This window comes from Nannospalax galili, unplaced genomic scaffold (genome assembly GCF_000622305.1).
Source record: "Nannospalax galili isolate Female #2095 unplaced genomic scaffold, S.galili_v1.0 scaffold2415, whole genome shotgun sequence".
NCBI classification, from domain to species: domain Eukaryota; kingdom Metazoa; phylum Chordata; class Mammalia; order Rodentia; family Spalacidae; genus Nannospalax; species Nannospalax galili.
In genome coordinates this window covers 64680-87935 of record NW_008336309.1, presented here as the reverse complement: position 1 = coordinate 87935, position 23256 = coordinate 64680, and the positions used below count along the sequence as shown (strand labels likewise).

At 38.1% G+C, this 23256-nt stretch overlaps 1 protein-coding gene across 8 annotated transcripts in view; it reads right to left on the bottom strand.

The window, feature by feature from the left end:
- Positions 1-22172, bottom strand: part of Pkp4 (plakophilin 4) — a gene marked incomplete at its 5' end in the record, with an annotated part of 104214 nt that extends 82042 nt beyond the window's left edge. For all 8 annotated transcript variants that reach the window (XM_008831019.1, XM_017797610.1, XM_017797608.1 and 5 more), the window contains 1 exon segment: positions 22060-22172. In XM_008831019.1, coding sequence (XP_008829241.1) covers positions 22060-22172 — 113 coding nt within the window.
- Positions 22173-23256: the final 1084 nt, after the last annotated feature.

Here is a 23256-nt window from a genome sequence, read left to right as displayed (position 1 = left end):
AGTATTTGTGGTGATAGGAAAACTACATGTGCAACACAGACATTTAAAAAGACCCAAAAAGCTGTTAAGAAGTTCATTTATTTTACTTACTGACAAAAGAAGACTCCAACAGACATAAAAGTTAATGGGGGCAAGTTTTGAATTGAAAGTTGACATTAAAATTTTAAACATTCATAGAATATTACATTGAAATATCAGGTCTTATAAGCCAGGGCACTATTTTAGTTATATAGTTTCCTTGGTTTATAGCATATGTATCTAAAAATATTTGTATGTGAAAACATGTCTTTGTGTCTCCTTGGCCCTCCCTGCTCTGTCTCAAGTAATATAGGACATTATGGCATTAAAGGGACAGTCTGTACAACACAAACCAGATGATTAAGCATTTATTAAATGCTAAATTAAAGCACTTCAGATATAAATCTCAATCTTACATATTAACTACTTTATCTTATGCACAAAAATCTTATGAAAGGGTATATTAGTATCTTCATTTTACAGATAAGACATAAAATGTTGAGATCAAATCTAGAATGCCCAGATTCCAAAGCCAGTGCTCCTAAACACTGAGACAGACAGACACACATACACCATGCCCAGAAAGAAATCTAGAAAAAATAAAAAGCAAAATTATTTCCGTCGATTCAGAACACATAGATTTTTCCTTTAATATTTGTGGTTTTTTTTTTCTTTCTTTGGAATCAGAAAAAAATATGCTTTTTGGAAGTACTTAATAAATTTATGAAAAAGATGTGGGCTTCAATAAACATTACATGAAATAAAGGAATTGGAACAGATGACGGACACAATCCTTTTAGTCCTCCGGTTCCAAGGTTTTAACTTCCTCTTTCATTCCTTGACACCTTTCTCACTTACTAAAGGGTTAATGAAACTCCTGCAGGGTGAAAACATCAGTTTTGTGTGTGATTTGCTTTTTTTCCTCACAGGAACAGTAGTTACCATCCCAGGAACTTGAGTCAGCTGCAAGCTGGGCACATGCTTCCAATGAATGGACCGAATCAGCTAATGTTAATCTTGTGGGAGAGTAACTGATGTTCCTTGATCTAATGCACTCTTAACCAATTTCAAAAAGGACTGATGGGGTAGAAAGGAAAATTTGTCCACACATCAATAATGGCTGTCTGTCTTGCTCCTGGCAGATCACCACTGTCTTGGGGTGTCAAAGTGGTTTCTTACAACAAATTTAAATTTCTTTGGATTCTTTTGTGGTTGAATTCTATTATAAATTAGCTTTTCAAACACTAAGATTGATAATGAATCACTGTGTAACTGTCAAAACAATCACATCTTATGGAAAACCAAACTGCCATCCAGAAATGTTTAATATACCTCAGCTGTCTAGGGACTATCATGACAGTTTATAACTTCCAAGCCTGAAACATAATGTTAACTTTAACGAAGCAGTTTATAAAGCTTCTCATCATTTCAATTATCAATCATATACTTTAATGCTGGGTACCTGCTCAGAGTAGCGGAAGGCCGTTCCTCTCTTTGTGCCAGGGGTCTAGCACACTGCCTGACTGGCACACAGAAGATGACGTTTCACATATACTGGCAACTCATAAATTGTGAAAAATACCTTTCCTCACTGCTCTGAATAGTCAGGTAAATACTGATTATCAGCTGTAATTTTATTCATGCAGATGAACTTATTTTTCCCCCTTTGTAGTTAGGAGGCTCCAGTAGCCTCTTTCTCTCCTCTCTCTCTCTCTCTCTCTCTCTCTCTCTCTCTCTCTCTAATCAGGCAAATACCATTTTGCAGCTGAAAAGACCTTAGGTCACCAAAATACAGCAAAGTATTCCTATGGTAATGGGACGTTTCAGTAAAATTAACTTCTTGTCTCTGTTAAGGTAAAATATATAATTCATTAGGAAAAAAGCTAATAATGAGCATTAAAAGTGAGCCAAATAGCCATGCATATTTGCAAGACCATATATTCTGTCCAGTTACCCTCACAAGAAATCCCACAATGTTGTGCAATAACTACTGATTATATGTTCTTCAGAACAGTCTATTTCTCTTTTGAAAGTATTCACTTTAAATGACTCTCAGATTGTTTACTGCTCTGTGATTCAAGGATTGAAGAATAAATATATGGATTTTTGAATGCTGTTTAAGTCACTGAATACAACTTGCTTATTTTAGGGCAATTAGAGGCAGATCCATTTTAGAGACTTTAGAGGCAGCTTCATGAGGGAGAGGTCTACTTTTCTCTCCTTTCTCCCCACCATCTATTCCTAGAAACACTTCCCAACTGATGTTGGATGCCTACCATGTGTCTGCAGGCACTGTGCCCACAAGACTCCGCCCTGGCTCCCTTTCACTTCTCTTCAGAAGATGCCAAGGAGCTTGTGTTCTAGGAGCTTTCACTGGCATATGAAAGACATTAAAACACAAGAACTGAATCATCCACAAGAGCTTTGTTTCAACAGGAAGCAAATGGCTTGATTAGTAACCACCTTTTGGAATGAAATATATTCATATGTTTGGGACTATCTAGGTCAGGCAAGAGTCAACAAATAAAAAGGAGTTCATTGGCAAATTAGCCTTTCATTTTAATGTAAAATATTAGTTTTAAGGCAGCGACTATGCATTTTAACACTACATAACAACATGTAGCAATTACTGTAAAATTCTATGCATGTCAAATTCCTTTTCATTCAGAGATACAAATGGCCACTTAAAGTCATGCAGTGTGTCTGAAAATCCTTCTTAATTTGGTCTTTTGTCATAAGCCAGGAAACTTGCCTGCCTTGGGGCCTGGGGGCAGGCCAGTGGGCAGGGCTACAGGAAGTCATGTGAGAAGGTGGCAGTGGTGTTTTGAGCACTTGCTGTGGACACAGTGGTCACTTGCTGTGGACACAGTGGTCACTTGCTGTGGACACAGTGGTAGCAATGGGCACTGTTTCTGAACCTGAAGATTCAGAATTTGGCTCACAGGCTTTCCTACAGAGTCCATGATTTGATATCTAATACCTCTTAACTATCTCCTTTTCTGTTTATGCAAGCCAGAGAGAAATGTATTGTTGGTAACTCAATACAAAATCATGACTGGCTTTATCGTAAGATTAACAAACACAAACAGGTTCTGTGAATTAAGTCCAGTACTTCCAACTGCGTTCATACTCAACACATTACAGTTCTTTCCCTGAAACAGAGTCTGATCTAGTTAATGCCATGGGGGCCATTCAACGTGACAAGCAGAAGTCATTTCACTGCTTGCTCCCTCCACAGGGGTACCTGAGCCTTCTTCACTCACATAAATGCTGCAGAAGCCAAGAGTTTCTGACACACAGCTATCATTCAAGGCATTTCCACTGCTGTGGACATAGGGCTCCATCCTCCCATCCTCTTCGGTTTGTTAACATTCTCTCAAATCTTTCTCCTAATCAGTCTTCCTGGCTTTGATTTTCCATCATTTCAAGGCTCTTTTCCCTGCTGCTGCTCCCGAGCTTTACAGAGTAACACTAAATCAGATGCCATTCTCCTACTGCTGATGCACAACAGAGGCATAGAAGACAAAACGCAAACATCTGAGGGTGGCAAATGATTCAAGCATCTCAGGGTGGCACAGAAGGTCCTTGCCACCTGGCTCCTTCTAGCTTGCCCTTTCCCATACAAACCTACATTCCAGGAACTTATAAGTACTTGAAGTTGCCTCACACACCAAGCTGCTTCACACTTTCTGTGCTATTTTGGGGAAGAATGTGCAGGAACACAGTTTAGAAATCCTTTCAGAATTGTTCAAATTCCAGAACTGCTTTCACAGGTACCATGTAACTATATACGCATGTATTATATGTAAGAAACTGAACTCTCTAATGAAAGTTAACTTTACTTTGCATCTCTTCCTGTGACAGCAGGAATATTCTCACAAAATACTCTATACTAGTACCAACTTCCTTCCGATTATTGTGCTTGAGATTATTGTGCTTGACGTCACAATCAACTTGCTGAATTTGACACCACTGGATAAGCAGCAGGGGAGGGGATGGGGAAAACAGCGGGCAGCCACACAGAAACGCTACCAAGCCACTTCCCTCACCCCTTCTCAGGTTTACAGGGAGCTGTTCTGTCACTAGGACACACAGGCTACTGAGTCTCTCTCAAGACACATGAACATTGGTATAGGATCCAAGTTATTCTTTTGAAACAACCAGGTCTTGGCCTACGATTAGAATACAGTCTACACTACTGCTTTGTTTCATTGATAATAATAGTAATAGTAATAATAATAACAATAATAAACTGTTAAGAAACATGCACACATATATGCATATAAAGAATTTTCATTAACAACTCACAAAATTAACTACAGTGAATAACAAATTAAATTTCACTTAGTATTATCTGGGAGGGATCACTCAAATGCAGTACTCCAGAAACTTATCTGTGAATAGATATGGGCAGGTCCCACTTTCTAGACTGTCTGCCCACTGGTTTTTTCCACGATGACCACTAACATCATCCAAGAATTCACTTGATGAGTGTTGATCCTTCCTCAAGAATGTGTTTGATCATTCACTTGTGTTTTTGTATTTTCCATGATTACTGTTATCTAACTTAACTGTGTCTTAATTCTACCTTCATCTAACTAGAAATTGTCAATGAATAGGATATACCGGGATACTTGCTGGTCTTAACTTTTTAGGTCGATCTGTTTTAAAGGTAAAGCCCAAGTATTCTTTAATCATTTTACAAGGGAAGCAGGCATGTGGTAGGTTTCTGGAATGTTCTTGACTTTCTGCTGCAAATACCATCTTTCCAAATATAGTACCTGTAGAAAATCTAGGACTTCAACGTTTACTACATTGGTGGGTAGAATTTTCCCGTAGTCTGTCTCCCACCAAGAATGTCATGGGCTTACTTTACACTAATATTTGGTGTGGTAAGCAGCCAAATGCTACGAAACTCTGATGTTCCAAGAACTCATTGTCACCTATCAATACAAACTGTCCAGTTCAACTAGTTTTATTTTTCCTATGCCTGGGAGACAGGGGCTTCCCCTGTTTTCGGTTAGATTAGGACTGACTAGGAAATACAGTCTTTACATTAGGGACTTTGTCTTAGTATCAGACAACCAGAAAAGACAAAAATTAAACAATAAATCATGATTATTCTTCCCTAAACAAGTAGATAGCTGCTTACCCTTCTACTAGGCTACTTAAGTCAAAAACAGAAAAGGTAATAAATAAAACAGACCACAAAGGTGATTTGCTGGGCCTCCTTGAAAAACAAAGAGGGTAGATGGCAAATAGATGCAATAAACCCCTGAGGAGCTCTGAGGATCCTAGTTGAAAAGAAATCAGTAGCAATGGTAGAATGAAAGCAACTCTTCTTTGGCATTTAACTGAATTTGGGGGCTTTTTTCCAAAGTTGTTTAGTGTACATCCAGAATCTGAACAAACACAAACTTTCTCCTCTTCTTTCCTAGTTTTCACTGGCGGGGCCTTCTACCTGGAGCCATGTTATCTACCCCGGGCAATTCTCAGTTAGATGCCAGCATCTTGCTTTCTGACCAAGAACCTGGCTTTTCATATGGGCAGTCATTAGTCTCTTCTCTTCCAAACACTGTTTGCAACATCTCAGCAGGGAGGAAAAGGGAAAACATGACAACAGGGCACAATTAGAGATCTGTTATTTTGAGTTATGACTTTGTCCCTGAGAATGACACATGTCTATAATCTATGAGTCATAACAAATGAAACAGGGCAAAGAGTCTCTTTATAATTATTTATATGATTTGAAAGTGATACTGAGGTTATAGGAAGAGCAGGTGTTGGAATTAAGAATGATGCCCTTCATACAGGACATAGCAGCTCCTGGCGCATCAGTAACTGGCCTTAAGCCCTCTTCCATTTGGCAGATAGGGATTTTTGTTGGTTCAGGACCTAAATCCAGTCACAGGTGTGTATCAGGCAGCTGTAGAAAGGCAGACCTGACACTTCAAGGGTCGTAGGAAGGTCAAAGGCCTAGAGTCTGGCTTATGTATTTTCCATCCTGCAGCATTTCACCTGAAACACTTGGACATGCTCTCAGAATGTGCTTGTTACCATTTCAATCTGTAAAAAATCTTAAGTAACAGGACAGCAAAGTGGTACTAAAGTACAGTCTTGGTTTTCTTTGGCTGTCAGCGGGTTTGTGTAAACTTTGTGGCCACCCATGGCATCCTTCCTGTCTGCATTGTGTTTTCATACCTGTCTTCTCAAGTTTTCACTCCACTTTCTCCTCATGTTATGTACACTACCATATTTTAGGTCTCCTTAAAACAGCTATCTAAAATGCATTCCAGAAAAAAGATTAAGATATGAATAAATAATATTATGACCAGTTTCCCAAAGGGCAAATGACTTTTTTGATGCACAGTGAAAACATTCAAGGAGCAGGAGACACACTGAGTGACAGAGGTGAACACACTGTATGATGGTAAATATTCTTTGACAAAAGCATTTTGTATTAGTGCTTTGAATCTATGAATAAAAGATTGAGAAGACCATATGGGAAGCAAGGATCAAAGAGGATGTGGTACTAGACAAAAATGAGACAAACAGTTCCCACTGGCATCTCCATAAATTACACAGGAAGCAAGACTTCTGCGGAGGCCCACCCCACAACAGGTGTCCTGACTACTCAAAGAAATCAGAAGAGGAGGGTTTCCAACATCTCAGCTGGATTTGAAACAGTGAAGCAACTGGAATGAAAAGAATAAAACGGCTAAAGAATCAGACCCTCTTCCTACCAATCGGCCATGACCTAGAATCCTATCAGGAAAAGGGTTAATTTGGGAATCGATAGTTCAATGGAGGCTATCTACGTTCTTGGTCTACAGAATGCTGTTTTCTCGCTTCTGTTCCTCAAAAAAACCTTCCCAAGATAAAGACAAAATTAAATTCAAAGTAAAAATGGTAAGTATTAACAAGAAGAATGTCTTTCTCTTTTGGAATCAAGATAGTTTAAATCTTATAATTTTAAATGAAGGCGGCCATGGTAAGAAGCAGGAAACGAACAACCAGGCAGCAAAGGGAAGAGGAAGACGACCCTATTTTTCTATCTGTCTTCATGAGATGGAACACAGGACTAAGCTGTAGAGATACATGTAAAAGAAAGAATTTAAAATTTACAACTATAGTTCTGTTTTTGATGCATACAGTTTCATTCTGTACAGTATAGAATTTAAAATACTTAGGAGGGCCTACAAGATGGCTCAGTTGCTAAAAAGCTACTCACGCAAACCAGACAACCAACCTAAGTTTAATTCCTAGGTTGAGTGACAGAAGCAACCTCACAAAGTTGTCCCCTAACCTCAACAAGAAACAGAGCATGTTCAGGACATTATGCACACACACACAATAATAAATAAAATACTTTGAAAAATAGTATTTAGTGTAAACATTTCTTTGATGTGAAAAAATTTTTCTTTAATTTCCCTATTTTTTTTATGTGGTACACGTGTGGATACACATGCAAGTATGCATGCATGCAGAAGCCAGAGGTGTCTGGTGTCTTCCTCTACTGCACTCCACCTTATTTTTTGAGAGAAGGTCTCTCACTGAAACTGTAGCTCCCCAACTCAGCTAGACTGGCTGGCCAGGAGCCCCTGGAATCCTCCTGTCTCCCTCCCCAGTGCTGGGATTACAAATGCGCACTGTAGCTCATAGCTTTCTAATATGGTGTGCTGGGGATCAAACTCAGGTCCTCACACTTGCTCACCAGCATTCTACTGACTGCCATTTCCCTAGTCCCTGAAAATTCATTTTAGAAAGGAATTTTAGGACTAAATTAATTTTGCTGATAATTTAACCAGTTCAGATATTCAAAAATAAATGACTGGGTCAGGTATGGTGGAACTTACCTTCAACAACATGTTAGAGGTTGAGATGATTGATACTAACACATTTAGTGTGTGGTTCAAAAGAAATGCTCCTTTCCCCCCCGTTCATTGATTAGACTAATACAATTTTTAATTTTTTTTTTTTTTTTTAGACAGGGTCTCCCTATACTCCCAGCTGGCCTGGAACTTACTCTGTAGACCAGGGTGGCCTCAATCTCACAGAGATCTGCCTGCCTCTGTCTTCCTAGTGTTGGGATTAAGGCGTACACCACCACCATGCCTGACAATGCTTAACTTTTTAAGTGTATTTATTTATTTTTATTTTATGTGTATGAGTGTTTTGCCTGCATGCCTGGTGACCCTAGGAAGCCAGAGAAGAGGGTGTTAAATATCTGGGAACTGGAGTTAAGGACAGGTATTAGCCTCCATGTGGGTGCTGGGAACCAAACATGGGTCCTCTGCAATGGTAGCAAGTGTCTTAACAACTGAGCCATTTCTCCAGTCCCTTATATTTAATTTTTATGAAGAGGGAAGCTTCTTTAATTTCTAAGAAAAAAATTCATTCCAATTACAAAAAGAAAGAACACAGTTATGTTCTCTAAATTCTTGCATTTACTTCTGTTTCTCACTGTAATTGTATTTTCAACTCTTGATTTATAGACAAGTGCCATAAGTAGCTATTTTTGTGCTGCAGGAGGAATGAATTCACATGTGGGAGGAGGACAGACCCAGCATCATCAATAACTGTCTGAGAAAAAGAACAGAGCCAGAAGGATAGAGTCAATATTCAGCAAACATCCACTGCAGCTCTGTGGAGCAACATCTGAGCTAGAAGTCGGGCTTCAGAATGTTTAACCCGCCTGAGAACTCCCGTGGGCCTAAGTCTTCACACCCTCACAGCCACCTTGCCCACCTTGTCTCCTTCTCTGTACTCACTCTTGTCTCCCACATAAACATATAGGATCTCAAAACTACCAAACAGGGGAATAAATCTAAAAATAACCTATGGGAAAGAATGAGAAGGGAAAATAATCGTGAAGGGTCAAGGGAAAGCATCATAAAATAGGTCTCTCGTGACAGCATTCTTGAAACAGAGAGGGCAAATCATACACTCTCTTCTGGGTGGCCAGGTCCTTCCTCAGCACAGACAAGGGGAGTGCTTGGTCAAGAATGTTTTACAGTTCTAATGTCACAGACAAGGGGAGTGCTTGGTCAAGAATGTTTTACAGTTCTAATGTCAATGTCCTGCATTCTTTTGGGAAATATGAATCCAAAAGGGAACAGAAGTTTACAACATGACAGAGAAGTGGGTTGACCACCTTCATCTTTCCCCATTCCCATTCATGGCAATCATAATTTATGGAGGGTGTGTAACATATTGTGTCAATTTATGGAGGATGTTTAACATATTATATCAATTATACTCTATAAAATTTTTTAAAAAAATCAGGGCTGAAGAGATAGCTTAGAGAATAAAGAAACGTACTTTCCACCAACCCTGATCCTTAGGGCTCACAGGGTGGAAGAAAAGAACCTACTCCCCTAAGCTGTCCTTTGATCTCCACACACACGCTGCAGTATGTGCACAAATCCCCACCCCCAACAAATGAATAAATGAAAAAAAATTAAGCAGGGATAAGTAGACTCCATTTAAATTTTATGAAAGAACATCCACTAGATTTTAAGAAATTTTAAGAAATCGCAGTTATAATAAATAAAACTATACTAATTTAATCAAAATGCAAAAAATTAGAATGCAGGTGATATGAAGGGAAAAAGGAATAATGGGACAGAGGCATAACTAATGCTATGGATGCCTGAGAAAGGCATGTGGAGACCTATTATTTCATAAACTTCATATGTATTTAGACACACACACACACATACACACACACATGTATACATATAAGAGTTTGATGGAGTTAACCTTACATAGGGGATAAGGCTCCTCCCTGAAGGCACAGGTTACCAAATAAAAAGCCCAGTGCCATGAGTGGTATATCTCTCTTTAAGTTGTTGGCTAGGGGTGCCCTGGAATCCCTTCCCCCAAATACAGGCTATGTCATTGCTCTTGGTTATCCAGCAGAACTTGATGGTAAAACCCTATTGCTGAAGACTCTAGACACAATGATCACAGGACTTGGAGAAACCATGCTGGTAATGTCCTGGAAACTTCATCTCTGTTGGCTAGCTTTCACAGCACCAGAATGTGCCAGGAAGGCTGATGGGGGTGGGGGGAGGTGTCATGTACTGTCATGCCCAGTGAGCTATAATAATGACCAGTATAGCAACATATGACCATGGATACAACAGTGGCACAAATATTATGGAGTAACCAATTACTTTCTGATTAGATTTTAGGCCCACTCTATGGGAGGAAATGGATGCTTAATACTTTGAATCTGACCAAGAACCCATGGTTGGGGAGCTCAAAGGCCCCACAAGTGAATTTATCATTATTACTTGGCTAAAAGGACATAATATAGATCTTCCCTCTAAATTTGTATCTCCTTACGCCTAGATTAATGCATCTCTTGGGCCTCATCAGAAGAGTTTCTTTGTGTAGTGGATGGTGGTTAACGTAGGCACTCACAAGTGGTCAAAGTGCAGAGTAAAAGTGTCTGTGGAGTGCTCAGGCACAAATGGGACATCTATATTATACCTCTCCCCCTCAAAGCTTGGGGATCAATCTTAAAAGAATGGGCAGAAAGATTTTAAGATCCAGAGGTCAGGGAGGATTGCAGTGAAACAGTGTTTCCTGGGCATGAGAGGACCACTGCACTCATCAACTCACAGTATCTTAATGTGCCACACTTTTCTATAATACTTGCTTTATATTTATATGAAACACAGTGAAATAGTTTCATTTGCCATTCAAAAACATCTTGACTGAGAATATTTTGTTAGTGCTGCTCAGAAAATAGATGCATTTTATGTTTTCAACTTTGTAACCAGTTCTTGTGTCACACTTGGTAATTTTACTTGAATTTTCTCCATCGCTCAAATTAGCATCATTATTGATAATATAACTGAAGTTGGGGGCCAACCAATAATTGACTTAGACTGCAGCAAAGATCATAGGATTCTAAAATATTAGATATATTTGTTCTTCAGTTTAAGAAAAAGTCTGGAAGAAACACACATACCAACCTTAAAGATATTTCTTCTTGGATTATAAGCAGTCTATTCATGCAAACCAAATTTTGCATTGATGCTTTTTTGGTGGAGGTTAAAATGTGCAATTGTTTAATATAAGATTTTTTCTGGCTAAGAAACTCTGCAGCCTAGGGGCTTTCTCCTCTTCAGTTTTAGAGCAGTTTTTCTCCCTACTTAATTGTGGATAATACAGAGCAGAATAGAAAAATCTATGCAAAAACAGATTAGATTGATTTGTTATTAAATAGATTGTGAAGCCTCAGGGAGGACAGCGATAATAACAAGTCAGACACTACAAAGTTGGCAAATGGGCCAGGTTTTTTTTTTCCTTTTCCCTAGGCAGAGATGCCATGTTCATTTTTATGGCAAGTTGATTAACTGCTGAAGATGTATTAATGGATGGCCTTCACTTTTAGGTAGATAATCACATTTTCAATTTTCTTTTCCATATATCATTGGATTAGAGCAGTGTTGCATTCTTCTCTGAAGGGCTAAAGAAACATTTCGCCACACACATCACTCTTCTCTGACTCTGTCAAGTGTAACAGTAACCTCCTTTTAGCTCATGAAGACTGAAGTCATTAAATGAAGGAGTGTTAAACTTATTTCCCTAAAATAATTAACAACACAAAATACATTCATGGTAATGTTTTTCAAGGTTGTTTTCCAGAATCATCTGTACCATGTTTGTGATTAACTAGCACAAGAAACAGCAGCTACTGCAGTTTCATGTGGGAGAGAAAGAAGAGCAGCAAGGGAAGTGGAGCTGGAAGCCAGGCAATCTATGACTTTCCTGTAGAGGAAGCACAGCTTCTACTTCAAATGGTAGAGTGGTGGTGGGAAGTTGGCAGAGTGCTTAAGTCTTCCCAAAGCACTTCTTGGTACCCGGGTGCAAAACCATCAGGAAAAAACTAACATCAGTACAAACAGCATTAGTAACCTGAGGGTTGGCTGAAATCTCTAACACCAGCCAGTATAGCAGAAGTACTGCTTTCTCCACTGCTCACTTGTACAATCAGCAAGAAAATGAGTTATCTTAAAATTAGAGATAAATGAGATGTGTGTGGCTTTGCCTGCACTGCACGTGTATTCCAATTGCATGGCTCGTTGAGTAGCTGATGGCTATAATCTTGTCTTTTAGAAATTAGTCTTTGGGGGGCTGGAGAGATGGCTCAGTGGTTAAGAGAGCTGACTGCTCTTGTACAGGACCCAAGTTCAATTCCCAGCACCCACATGGCAGCTAACAGCTGTCTGTAACTCCAGTTCCAGGGGATCCGATGCCCTCTTCTGACCTCACAACATTGCACGACATGGGCGCACTCACATACATGCAGGCCATATGCTCATACACATAAAGTAAGAATAATAAATAGAAATTAGTCTTTGGGGGATGGAGAGATGACTGCTCTTGCAGAGGACCTGGGTTTGAATCTCAGCACCCACACTGTGGCTAACAAATGTCTGTAACTCCAGTTCTAGAGGATCCAATGCCCTCTTGTCCTCCACAGGCATTGCATGACATGGATACACTTACACACATGCAGGTATAACACTTATACACATAAAATAAAAATAAACAAATCAGAAAAAATAAAAGAAAAAAAGAAATTAGTCTTTGGCATTGGAAATTGAAAAATTTTAATGGAGTTGTCAGGAGTGAGTCTTTCCTCCTCCCGTGTGCTCCCTCTCCCTTTTCCACTAGGGATAGTAACTGTGGGCATTTGAGATGTGACAGGATAGATATAGACATGAGGCTTTAGATTAAGCTGAAATATCAGAATGCTCTGAAGTAAAGCATGTGGCTCAGAGGTTGATTCTGTTGGCATCACACCTCGTATCTTTTTCCACTCCTGCCTCTTCTCAATCCTGAGAAGTCTAGTTCCAATGGCTGGTTTCTGTGGATTTTCTGTTCAGCCTGGTATCATAACAAGATGTACCAAGAAACTATACCCAACCCAGAACTTCTAGGAGAACCATAGAACTGGCCCATTCAGAGGGGAGAGTTGGGTACATCAAGTTATTGTAGGAAGTCACACAACTGATGGGTCACTTATATAAAATAGTCATTTCATTGCAAATATGATCCTTTTCATAATCTTCTTAATCATACATAAAACTGAACATCCTTATTAGTGACTTGAGAATAAAGAGATTGGGGAAAATGTACATTTGTTATGATGTAAAAAATCCCATTTCTAACCATGTATTTTCCAGAATCTTACAAATGTGAAACCAGAAGATATTTTAAAGAATATTCATTGCTTAAAATTATTTTGGTACTGGAGGTTGCTATGTTAAGTAAAATAAGACATGCAAAGAAAGACAAATATTACATGTTCTCACTTATACACTGAAGTTAAAAAGGCTAAAAAATGTAGGGAAGGGGGCTGGCGAGATGGCTCAGTGGTAAGAGCACTGGCTGTTCTTGCAGAGGACCCCGGTTTGGTTCCCAGCACCCACATAGCAGCTAACAATCACTCTAACTCCAGTTCCAGGGGTTGTGACTCTTCTGGCCTCTTTGGAAATTGCTTGCATGTGATATATATATACACACGGAGGCAAAACACTCAAACACATAAAATAAAAGTTTTTTAAAAGCAGAGAAAGGTGTGGGGAGAGGACAGCACACAGAATTGTCTACAGATACAGGGGTACAATGGATAAAAGGAACATTCTTTATGTCTTATCACTGTAGGATGACTCTTATTAACAATTATGAATTAAATATACCAAAATGGTTAGTAGAGAAGATTTAATATTCACCCAAATAAATGTTATCTAAGGTGACAGATAGATACATCAATTAGTCTGATCTGTATCATAGAAATATTTACTATAATGTGATATACATATGATACATACTACTATGTATTAAAGATAAAAATATATTTAACAGGAATGGTCACTTTGGCATTACTTGTATTATTTTAAAATTTCAACAGAGAATAGCTAAACAGTTCAATAGTGTGATATAATTACTATAGCAGTTCACAAAATAAATTAGATCTACACATATTAATGTGGATATCTCAAAAAGAAAAGTCAAAATTTACAATGATACATGGACTATAATATCTCTGCAGTTTTTCTTTCTTAAAATATTTTTATTGATTTGAGAATTTCCCATTTTCTTATTTTGATCATATTCAGACCCTGCTCCAATTCCTACCCCTACTTCATGTCCCCTATTATTATTTGTGTTTTCCTTTTTAAGGACCTATTGATTCTAATCTGTATTCTCCAAATATTCTTGGTTGTGAGTCTAGCCCTTGGAGTTTGGCCAACCTATCAGATGTCACACCCTTAAAGAAAATGGACTATCCCTTTCTCAGCAGCTATTAATTACCAATAGTTCCCCAGCTATGACTGGGGCGTCTTTCCCACTTCCCCCATTCATGCTGGGTTTTGTCTGGTTTGGGCTTTGAGCAGATCTTGTGCATGCTGTCACAAGCACTGTGGGTTCATATGTGCAACTGTCTTGTTGTGTCCAGACAACATGGCTTCTTTGTATTCATCTATCATCTTTGGCTCTTACAATCTTTCTGCTTCCTTTTCCACAGTGACCCCCGAGTCTTGGGAGGAGAGGGTGTGATAAAGGTGTCCCATTTAGGGCTGAGCATCTGTAGTCTCTTATTCTCTGTATGTTGATCAGTTGTGCGTCTCTGTGTTAATCACCATCTGCTGCAATAACAAGCTTCTCTGGTGAGAGTTGAGAGTATCTGTGCATTTTTAAAAAGCAACACAAAATGTTATCCGTGTATACATGTGTATGATATGACACATATTTAATATAAAAGTATACAAAGGCAATTAGAAGATTACATACTTGTGGTTAGCTATAATGGAAAGAGAGTGGGGCAAAGGAGAATTTTGTGTTAAATAGTTCACTCATATATATATATATATAGTATATGTATATTCACATATACATATATTCACATATACGTATATGTGAAGCCAATAAAAAGAATTCTCAGTAATTCTGAATTCTGGGGTTAGTGAAAACATGAATTTTGCCATATTACACTCCAAACTTAGGGTTTTAAGATTTCTTAAGATAAAGAAGATTAGAGAACTTCACAATGATCATATGAAAATACAGGATTTAAGAACACTGTTGTGGTTTTGATACAGTAAAAATAGTTACTAATTCCTATATGTCAAACAGTAAAAGTAAACTTTTTCAAGAAGTATCTTGATATCCTATAGTCTATTTTAACATACTTTAAAAAAACCTAGTGATTTAGAGTGAAGATTAACAATGTAATTTTTATTTTGACTCAATAATTCATTACTGTTAAATAATTTAGGACTAGTAATTATAGAATGTGAAAAATTGCAGAAAATGAAATGTTATTTTAATTAAAATGGTCCTTTAAAAGAAAATTAAATAATGGCATGGTACGTATATTTTAGATGCATAGGCCTATGAATTTTATCAGGTATTTTCATCACTAATTAGAAAAATTAATACAGCCGGGCTGTTCCCATATTTAAAGATATTAGAACAATCTGAAATTTGATGCTAACTATAAATGATCTACTTTTTGTGGTTCCTTTCAGCTACACCCCCCATTCACTATTTAAAAAATACTCTAAAAAATGCTTTGTTGTAAAATGTTCTAGATTAATAAGTGATTCTATTTCTCATGAAAAATATTTAGTTTAAGATATAATATTACATGGTTGCAATCTTGGTTTAAAATACGTTAGTCTAAAGAAATACTGTTTGAATTACCTTGGGCTTATGTGTCCTATAGAAGTCTCAGTTATATAATCCTAAATCAAATGTGTAGAAATAGTTGTCACTCAGATGTGTATGTTCCAGATAAAATTTGCTTGTGGCTTGAATGGCAATGAAATGTAGTAATTAAAAATGCCTTCTGGAAAAACAGTTTGCTGAGCAAACTGCTCCAGATAAATGACTTCTGTGGAGCTGGGGTCAACCAGGCTCATTTTCTACCCTTCCGATGTGGGCCTCTTCACTGCGTTTATAACAGAGGTCACATCATAAATATCAGAGCTACTGAACTTCTTCTTAAGAGCATCTACTTAATAAATATTCACTGTGGAGAGTCCATAGAGTGCGTCTGAGAGTTATACTCAAATATTAAATGGTTTATTCTTCATTTAGTCTGACTTAGAAATGAAGTCAGGGAGTTTTTGTTTGACCACTTAGAGAATTGTCAATGGCCAGATCTAACAAGATGTAAGGAAATGTATTGTCACGAGCATAACAGGACTGAGAAATGGCTTGACCTACTATGCACTTAAAAGTCAATCTGCACAAGTGACTAGCTTAGCCATAAACAAGTCTTGCAGTTAATAGAAAGCAAAAGAGAAAAAAGTGAGCCTACCTGCAACAGCAGGAGCATGGGCAGGCAGGCAGGCCAAAAGGAAATCGCTGGGTTCTCCAGCCCCTAACCCAGGAATGGCTAGAACAAAAGTCTCATGGCTTTCACATTTTAAATCCCAAGATACAGAAGCATTCTTCACAAAGGCCAATGATGAATGGTAAGGAAAATGTGGCATATCCAAATAATGGAATATTACTTGGAAATAGGCAAGCTACATCATGGGCAAACTTTGAAGTGCGAGAATTCAGACACAAAGGTCTAAATATTGTACAATAGTACATATGTGAAATGCTCAGAACATAGAAATTCACAGCAACAAGAAGCAGTAGTTCCAGGTTCTAGAGAAGGCAAGAGAATGCTCATAGGTGGAGAACTTCTTTCTGGGATAATGACAATGTTCTAAAATTAGACAGAGATGATGAGTGAATAACCTTATGAATATACTAAAATTCATCAATCAGTATACCTCACAAGTATGAATGCGAAGGTTACATAAAATACCTCATTAGAACTCTCATATAACAATAATAACACACAATAACCAACACCACTCTCAGCCTTGGCTACTGAAAACACTAAAGGTCAAAGAGACAGAACATTATCAAATATCTTCCTGAAGTAGTAAATAATAGACTATCAAAGGACAGACATTCAATATTTTCAAAGACTTTATTTTTAAAGATTGTATTATTTGAGGCAGTTTATTTCATAATGACTTAAAAATCTTCACAGACAAAAAGACCCCAACTATGAAAAAGCCTTTTCTGCTACTGTCAGTCCTAAACACTTCAGAGTTTAGCCTGACGGACACCAGTAGATGACCTGATAAAATGATAAAACATGAAACAAAACCAAAAGCCTGAATGACATGGGACATCTACTCTTTTCATCAAAGACTAAGAGCTCTTTCTTAAGAGCAATAAGAAGACTTTTTGTCAAGACTGTACAATCTCTTTTGAAACCATGAAGAATTCTACTCTAGTGGCTGTGACAGATGGAAGAATCCTGGGGTGTGTGGGTTGTCCTGTCCACACTTGCCAGCTCTTTCTCCTTCACACAGCTGATAAGGACAGGTTTTCCCTTTGCCCAGAGAAACTTCAAGCTAGCAGCCACCAGTCATAACAACATGCTTCCAAACAGTAAATGTGAAAATCACACAAGAAATCACAAAGTTTGTGTGTTCCTTAGCTATTAAGATGTCTAGTATTTGTCTTTTTGACTTCAATGTAAATGTAAATTGAGTACTTCATCTTCATAAATGAAAACACTATTATATACAAGCTAACTATGAGGAACATACCTAATACAAAGAAACACTTTCACCATCTAAAGCTCATCTAGGAGCAACTGAGAAACAAAGAACAGGCTAAGACGAGCTTCTGGGCAATGGAGTGAGATCTCAAGTCTTCTTCTCAGGAACAGTTTTCCAACTCTGCACTGAAAGTTTAGAGTTAAGAGTTCTGAGATGCTCCCATTTTCATATACTGACTATTCTGTCCTAACTATATTTTCAGTTCTTCCACAGTTCTGTTATCCAGAAAGCTGAACCATTAGTGTAATTTCTTTTCTTGAATGAGATGAGAGCACAGGCCAGATCTTATACACCTGAAGTCTCATCTATTTACCTTGCAGTACTTCCCCTGGCTAAGCTTCCCCCACTGTGCACTTGCCATTGGAAGGCTGCAGGAATCTCTTAACTGCTGCCAATGAGCATCCTTAGGTTACAGGCTATTGCTTCCCTGGGAATTTCTTGGGCCAGTGGGGGTCATTAAAACTTGTTCAACAAATAAGCCTGGCATATCAGAGTGGAACTTGAAGAACAGGATGAAAAGTTACTTATAGGGATTTACCATCAGTTAAAGAAAAATTTCAAGAGAAAGAAATGTAGTAAATTTTAAAAGTGATTATCTCATTTTTTGAAGGATCATGATAATGTTCTCTCCATGGATTGCGAGGGTCGTCAGACAACTTTATGCCAATTGTGTCAGTCAGAAATCATAAAATATTACACAAAGGGGCAGATTTTAGTGCAATTTATACTTCAATACACCAGGTTTTAAAATATAGTAGTTATCTTTGAGTGGCAGGATCATGGATTTTTCTCCTTATATTTTCCTGCACTTAACAAATTGTCAAAGATGATCATTATTTAACTCCATCTTCAATAAAATACAGATAAAAACGTGGTCTTGGCTACTTTCTTTCCCCTTCCATGTCCTTGGGAACAAAGAAGGGCAGGGGGTTCCAGGGAGAGTGGACAGGCACAGAGTTCAGGTGGCTTCTCCTGCTGAATACTGGGTCCTTTTACTGTCTCCTCACCAGTTAAACCTAAACTCAGCTGCTGTGAGAACAATACTCCAGTATGTTCTCACATAGTAGGGAGAAACAGACAAATCCCATGCTCAGATCTGGATGTGAGCTTTCACAGGACACATTTCTCTGTGTGGCTCCTGTGCTGTGAGGTTTCCTGAGGTGTGCTGTTCATACTAAAGCATCCCGAGAGCCATTTCTGTTGCTATTGTGCATACAACACACATGAGTGGTGGACTGAACATAGGACACTGCACAACTCAGCACTCCTTCCCACCCAGGACTCTCAAAAGCTATGCAGACAGAAATAATCATGGCAGGCTGTTGCTTAGGGGACCTGAAACTGATCCATATATCTACATATGCTAAGCATCACCCTGAGTCAAGCTAGATGTCAGATTTGTTCCCCTAGGGAATTATTTTTAGTTAAGGTGCTATTCCATCCATCTATGAGAAATGGGCCTATTACGAACTTATTTTGTAATTTACTGCCAAGAGACCACTGAGGGCTCTGCTTGCCTCATCAAACAGTGTTCTCTTAATGCAAATGTACAGGAGGGCCACTGAAGTCTCAGCCCCAGGAAGGGAGGAGCCTCCAGAGCAGCTTGGTTTGTTTTTACCTTACAGGCACTTAAATCATGACATTCATTAGCGCTTCTGCGTTTAGCTTGGCTGCTATGATGCTCAGAGCAAAAGCGGCTGCTCAACCTCAGCAAGTGCACAGCACATTTTTTTTCCTTTATTATTTTAATCCTGACACCATCTTATTTTTTTCTAAATTTTACCTTCCCTTTCTCCTAATTCTCTCATTTATTTTTAGTTTCTGTATTTTGAAAGATGTTTCAAGTACTTTTGACTGAGATGAAATATTAAGTATAAAACAGTTACAGTGTACTCAGAACAAATCTTTGCCCACTCACTGGCTTTGCAAGGTTGTAGTGATGACTTTTAGTTTCATATATCATCTTTACATACAGACACTATCAATTCCAGATCAGGATCATTATAAATATAATGGTATCATTAGTTTATCAATGTTTTGCAGAAAATAAAAGAAATGGAAAATCATGTAAGAAACGAGCTTTTCATTGCCTTATTTAGAACATTACTACTAGTGGGGTTATTACAGAAAACTAAGCAATTTCATTTTCAGCTTTTAAAGCTGTCAACAGGCATACTGTAGGTGAACCTCCAGGACCAAGAGACTTAAACTACTATTAGAACCACAATATATTATTCAGCACAAATTGCGTCTCTCACTAAGACCTCATTCTACCACCTCCATTGCATTCACAAACTGAGGCCAATAATGGCAAAAACTCTGGACAACTGAAAAGTCAGCAAAATATACCTTTTATTTTCCTTTGAATCATTAATTTCATCTTTGGAATACAAAAAAAATTAGTCTTTCAGATCACTTTACCTTCACAAAACTCCTAATTAAATGGTGCAAAAGATAGTTATAAAATACCCATTTTTCTGACTAAACTCTCTTCACAAAAGAATGAACAAAATCTAATAGGAAGGTCATGTATGAGCAGCAATTCTGCTTTGATTTCCTTTGAACAAATCAGAAGGCGACAGGAAACAGGATCTAGGTCTCAGAGCTAATTTCTATTTACAGTTTTACCTTCTGGTTACAACATGGATAGTAAAAGGAACTGGAAGACAAAGAGGGTAGAAGTGTCTCTTCAATGATACAACAAAGCACCACCAATCTCTTTACTAACATACTACTTCTAATGGCTCACTACCAGTGTATAACTCTGTTGGTCATAAAGAAGAGTAACGGTGTCCACTCTGTTCTTGGGCCCTCTGGAAAGCACCCTGAAGTAGTGGAGATGGGGGACACCAAAGACCCCAAGTAGATAACCTAAAGGCAAAGCACTCTGGGATGAACTCAAAACCCGCTGATTGTCATTAAGGTTGACTATGCACTCAGTGATCATATGGATGGGTGCCTGGCTGATGAGCGCTGTGTGTGGTCCTTATGTTAAAGAAAAGGCAAAAAAAGAAAAAAAGGGAAAGAAACATATAATTTTGTATCTTACTTATCTTTTTTTTTTTTTTTTTTTTTTCAGTTTAAAAGAAAGTCTGGGCAAGCAGGATGGCTCAGGGATAAAGATGCCTACTCCCAAACCTGAGTTTGATCCCCTGGACACACATGGTAGAAAGAAAGAACCAACTCTGCCGCAGGTGTCCTCTGACCTCCACATGGACGCCAGGGCAGGATCACCACCACCCCCTCAAAATAAATAACATAAGTTTTAAAAGAAGAAGAAAAAAGACTGCTCGGATATTTAAAAAATGGTCACCCACCTTTACATTTTGAAAACATTTTATTGACTGAGATGTATGCATTATTTCTTAAGCACACCAATATACACACCTGTCAAAAGTGAAGGCTGAAAAATTCATGTGAATTCAGTCTAATAGTTTAAAAATCATACTAACAACCAACTAGAAAAGAGAAACTACAGACAGTATTCTATTCAGCAGGAAGTTTTTCCTATGAATTATAGAAGATGCTGAGAAAAACAATTATGCAGTTAGAAGTAACTGATGCAAGTTATTTTTGGTATATTTCTAAAGTTACATAAACCAAGATTAAGAATGCAAATGATAAAATATTTTAGAGTAAGATTCTAGCAACATATATTTTTTAAGGAAATATATCTACAGATAAGCAGTGATTTAATGTTTGGAGCATATGGGAATAACTTATACAATAATGATTTTTTTAAACAGTAGAAGTGGCCATTTAAATAAAAAATAACCATCGTGATTAAGTGGTTTTTTTTTCCCAATTGTATGCTCATTTTGTAATTATGTTTAACTACTTTAAATTCATTTATGTTTACTCTCTTTGAGTGCTTTGCATTATTTCATAGAGTAATTAGTTTATATAGCAGTTCCATAGAATTTTACAAAAACTGAAAGTAAATTGAAGGCATTTCTAAAGGCCAACTAAACCGTACCATTTAGAAATATTTTTTAGTTAAAAAAAAATCTATACCATGTTTTCAAAGCACCAGCCAGCTAGCTTTACCAAGTAAGTAGCAATTAATAGTAGACACATCTATCAACTGTGTCTACATGTAAGAAATCATATTCTGAATGCAGCATAGTTTCTTTGGTGCAGAAGCTTGCCAATACTATACAAATACTTCCACCACAGGACTGAAGGAAAATCAATACTGTCAGAGGTTTCTTGAAATTAAAATAAATTGACATTTTTGGTCAAATTCAGGATGGCAAGTTAACAGAAACAACATTTTTTAGGATCAATTGGTGTGTGCATATATATATGATATATTTAAGTCTGGCCAATTTCTAAAATATGTAACTTGGAATATGTAACGATAGAGCCACTGGCCCTGTACCTGGTGCTGGCGATACTTGGCGATTCTGCTCCAAGCCTACATCTTTCTAGCTGACTGGCAACAATCTGCCTTTCCACTTCCAGTTCTCGGGTAAGTCGTTGAAACTGAAGCTCCTGTGAGTCAAAGAAATAAAAGGCATATAAAGAGAGGTTTTCAGCTCACACAAATAATACGAATTAATGTTTGTCACAGGAAACACAGGAACATACCCATAACATAAAGCTACAGTATGGCATTGTGAAATTCAGGTTCTGGAGGGCATAAATAATCACATGTTGATGTGCTTGAAACTTTCAAACACTACAGCATCAGCTCTTGTTTGGAACTGGAAACACAGATGCTTAGTTGCCTTCTTTTTTGGATTTAATTCTTTTTGTTTTGTTTTGTTCTTTTTGGAGGCAGGGTCTCCCTGTAGTCCCAGCTGGCCTGGAGCTTGCTACGTAGACCAGGCTGGCCTCTATCTCACAGATATCCACCTACCTCTCTATCCTGAGTACTGGGAATGGTTGGAACTGGAAACACAGAGTCTTAGTTGCCTTCTTTTTTGGATTTAATTCTTTTTGTTTTGTTTTGTTCTTTTTGGAGGCAGGGTCTCCCTGTAGTCCCAGCTGGCCTGGAGCTTGCTACGTAGACCAGGCTGGCCTCTATCTCACAGATATCCACCTACCTCTCTATCCTGAGTACTGGGAATAAAGTGAAAAACATAAAGATCAGGAGCCATGAAGCCTCTCAGGCAAGTCACGTCTCAGGCAGGTCACGTACCGGTCAAGAATTCCAACTTGCCGATAAGTAAGCTTCATGGCCGAGATATCTCCAACTCACTAATTAGTGAGTTTCATGGCTGAGACATCTCCAACTCACTGATAAGTAAGTTTATGGTTGAAACATCTGGCTTAATGATAAGTAAGCCCCCCCGCTCTCCCTATAGCATTTTGTAATAGTTTAAACTAACCAATAACCACGCTTCTGCTTCTGTAAACTGCTTCTGCCCTATAAAGACCCCAAACCCCAGACCTGGGGCGCGCTTCTCCCTTTGTCAGGAGCTGTGCCCACAGGTACCTGTGTAAAATAAAAGCCTCTTGCTTTTGCAACTCGAGGGCTCGACTTGTCCTTTGTGGTTTCAATTTTACAAACCCAACACATGCCAGCACATGAAAACAGCAGAGTTGTGGCCTCACAGTCTCCCATTTGGGTAGT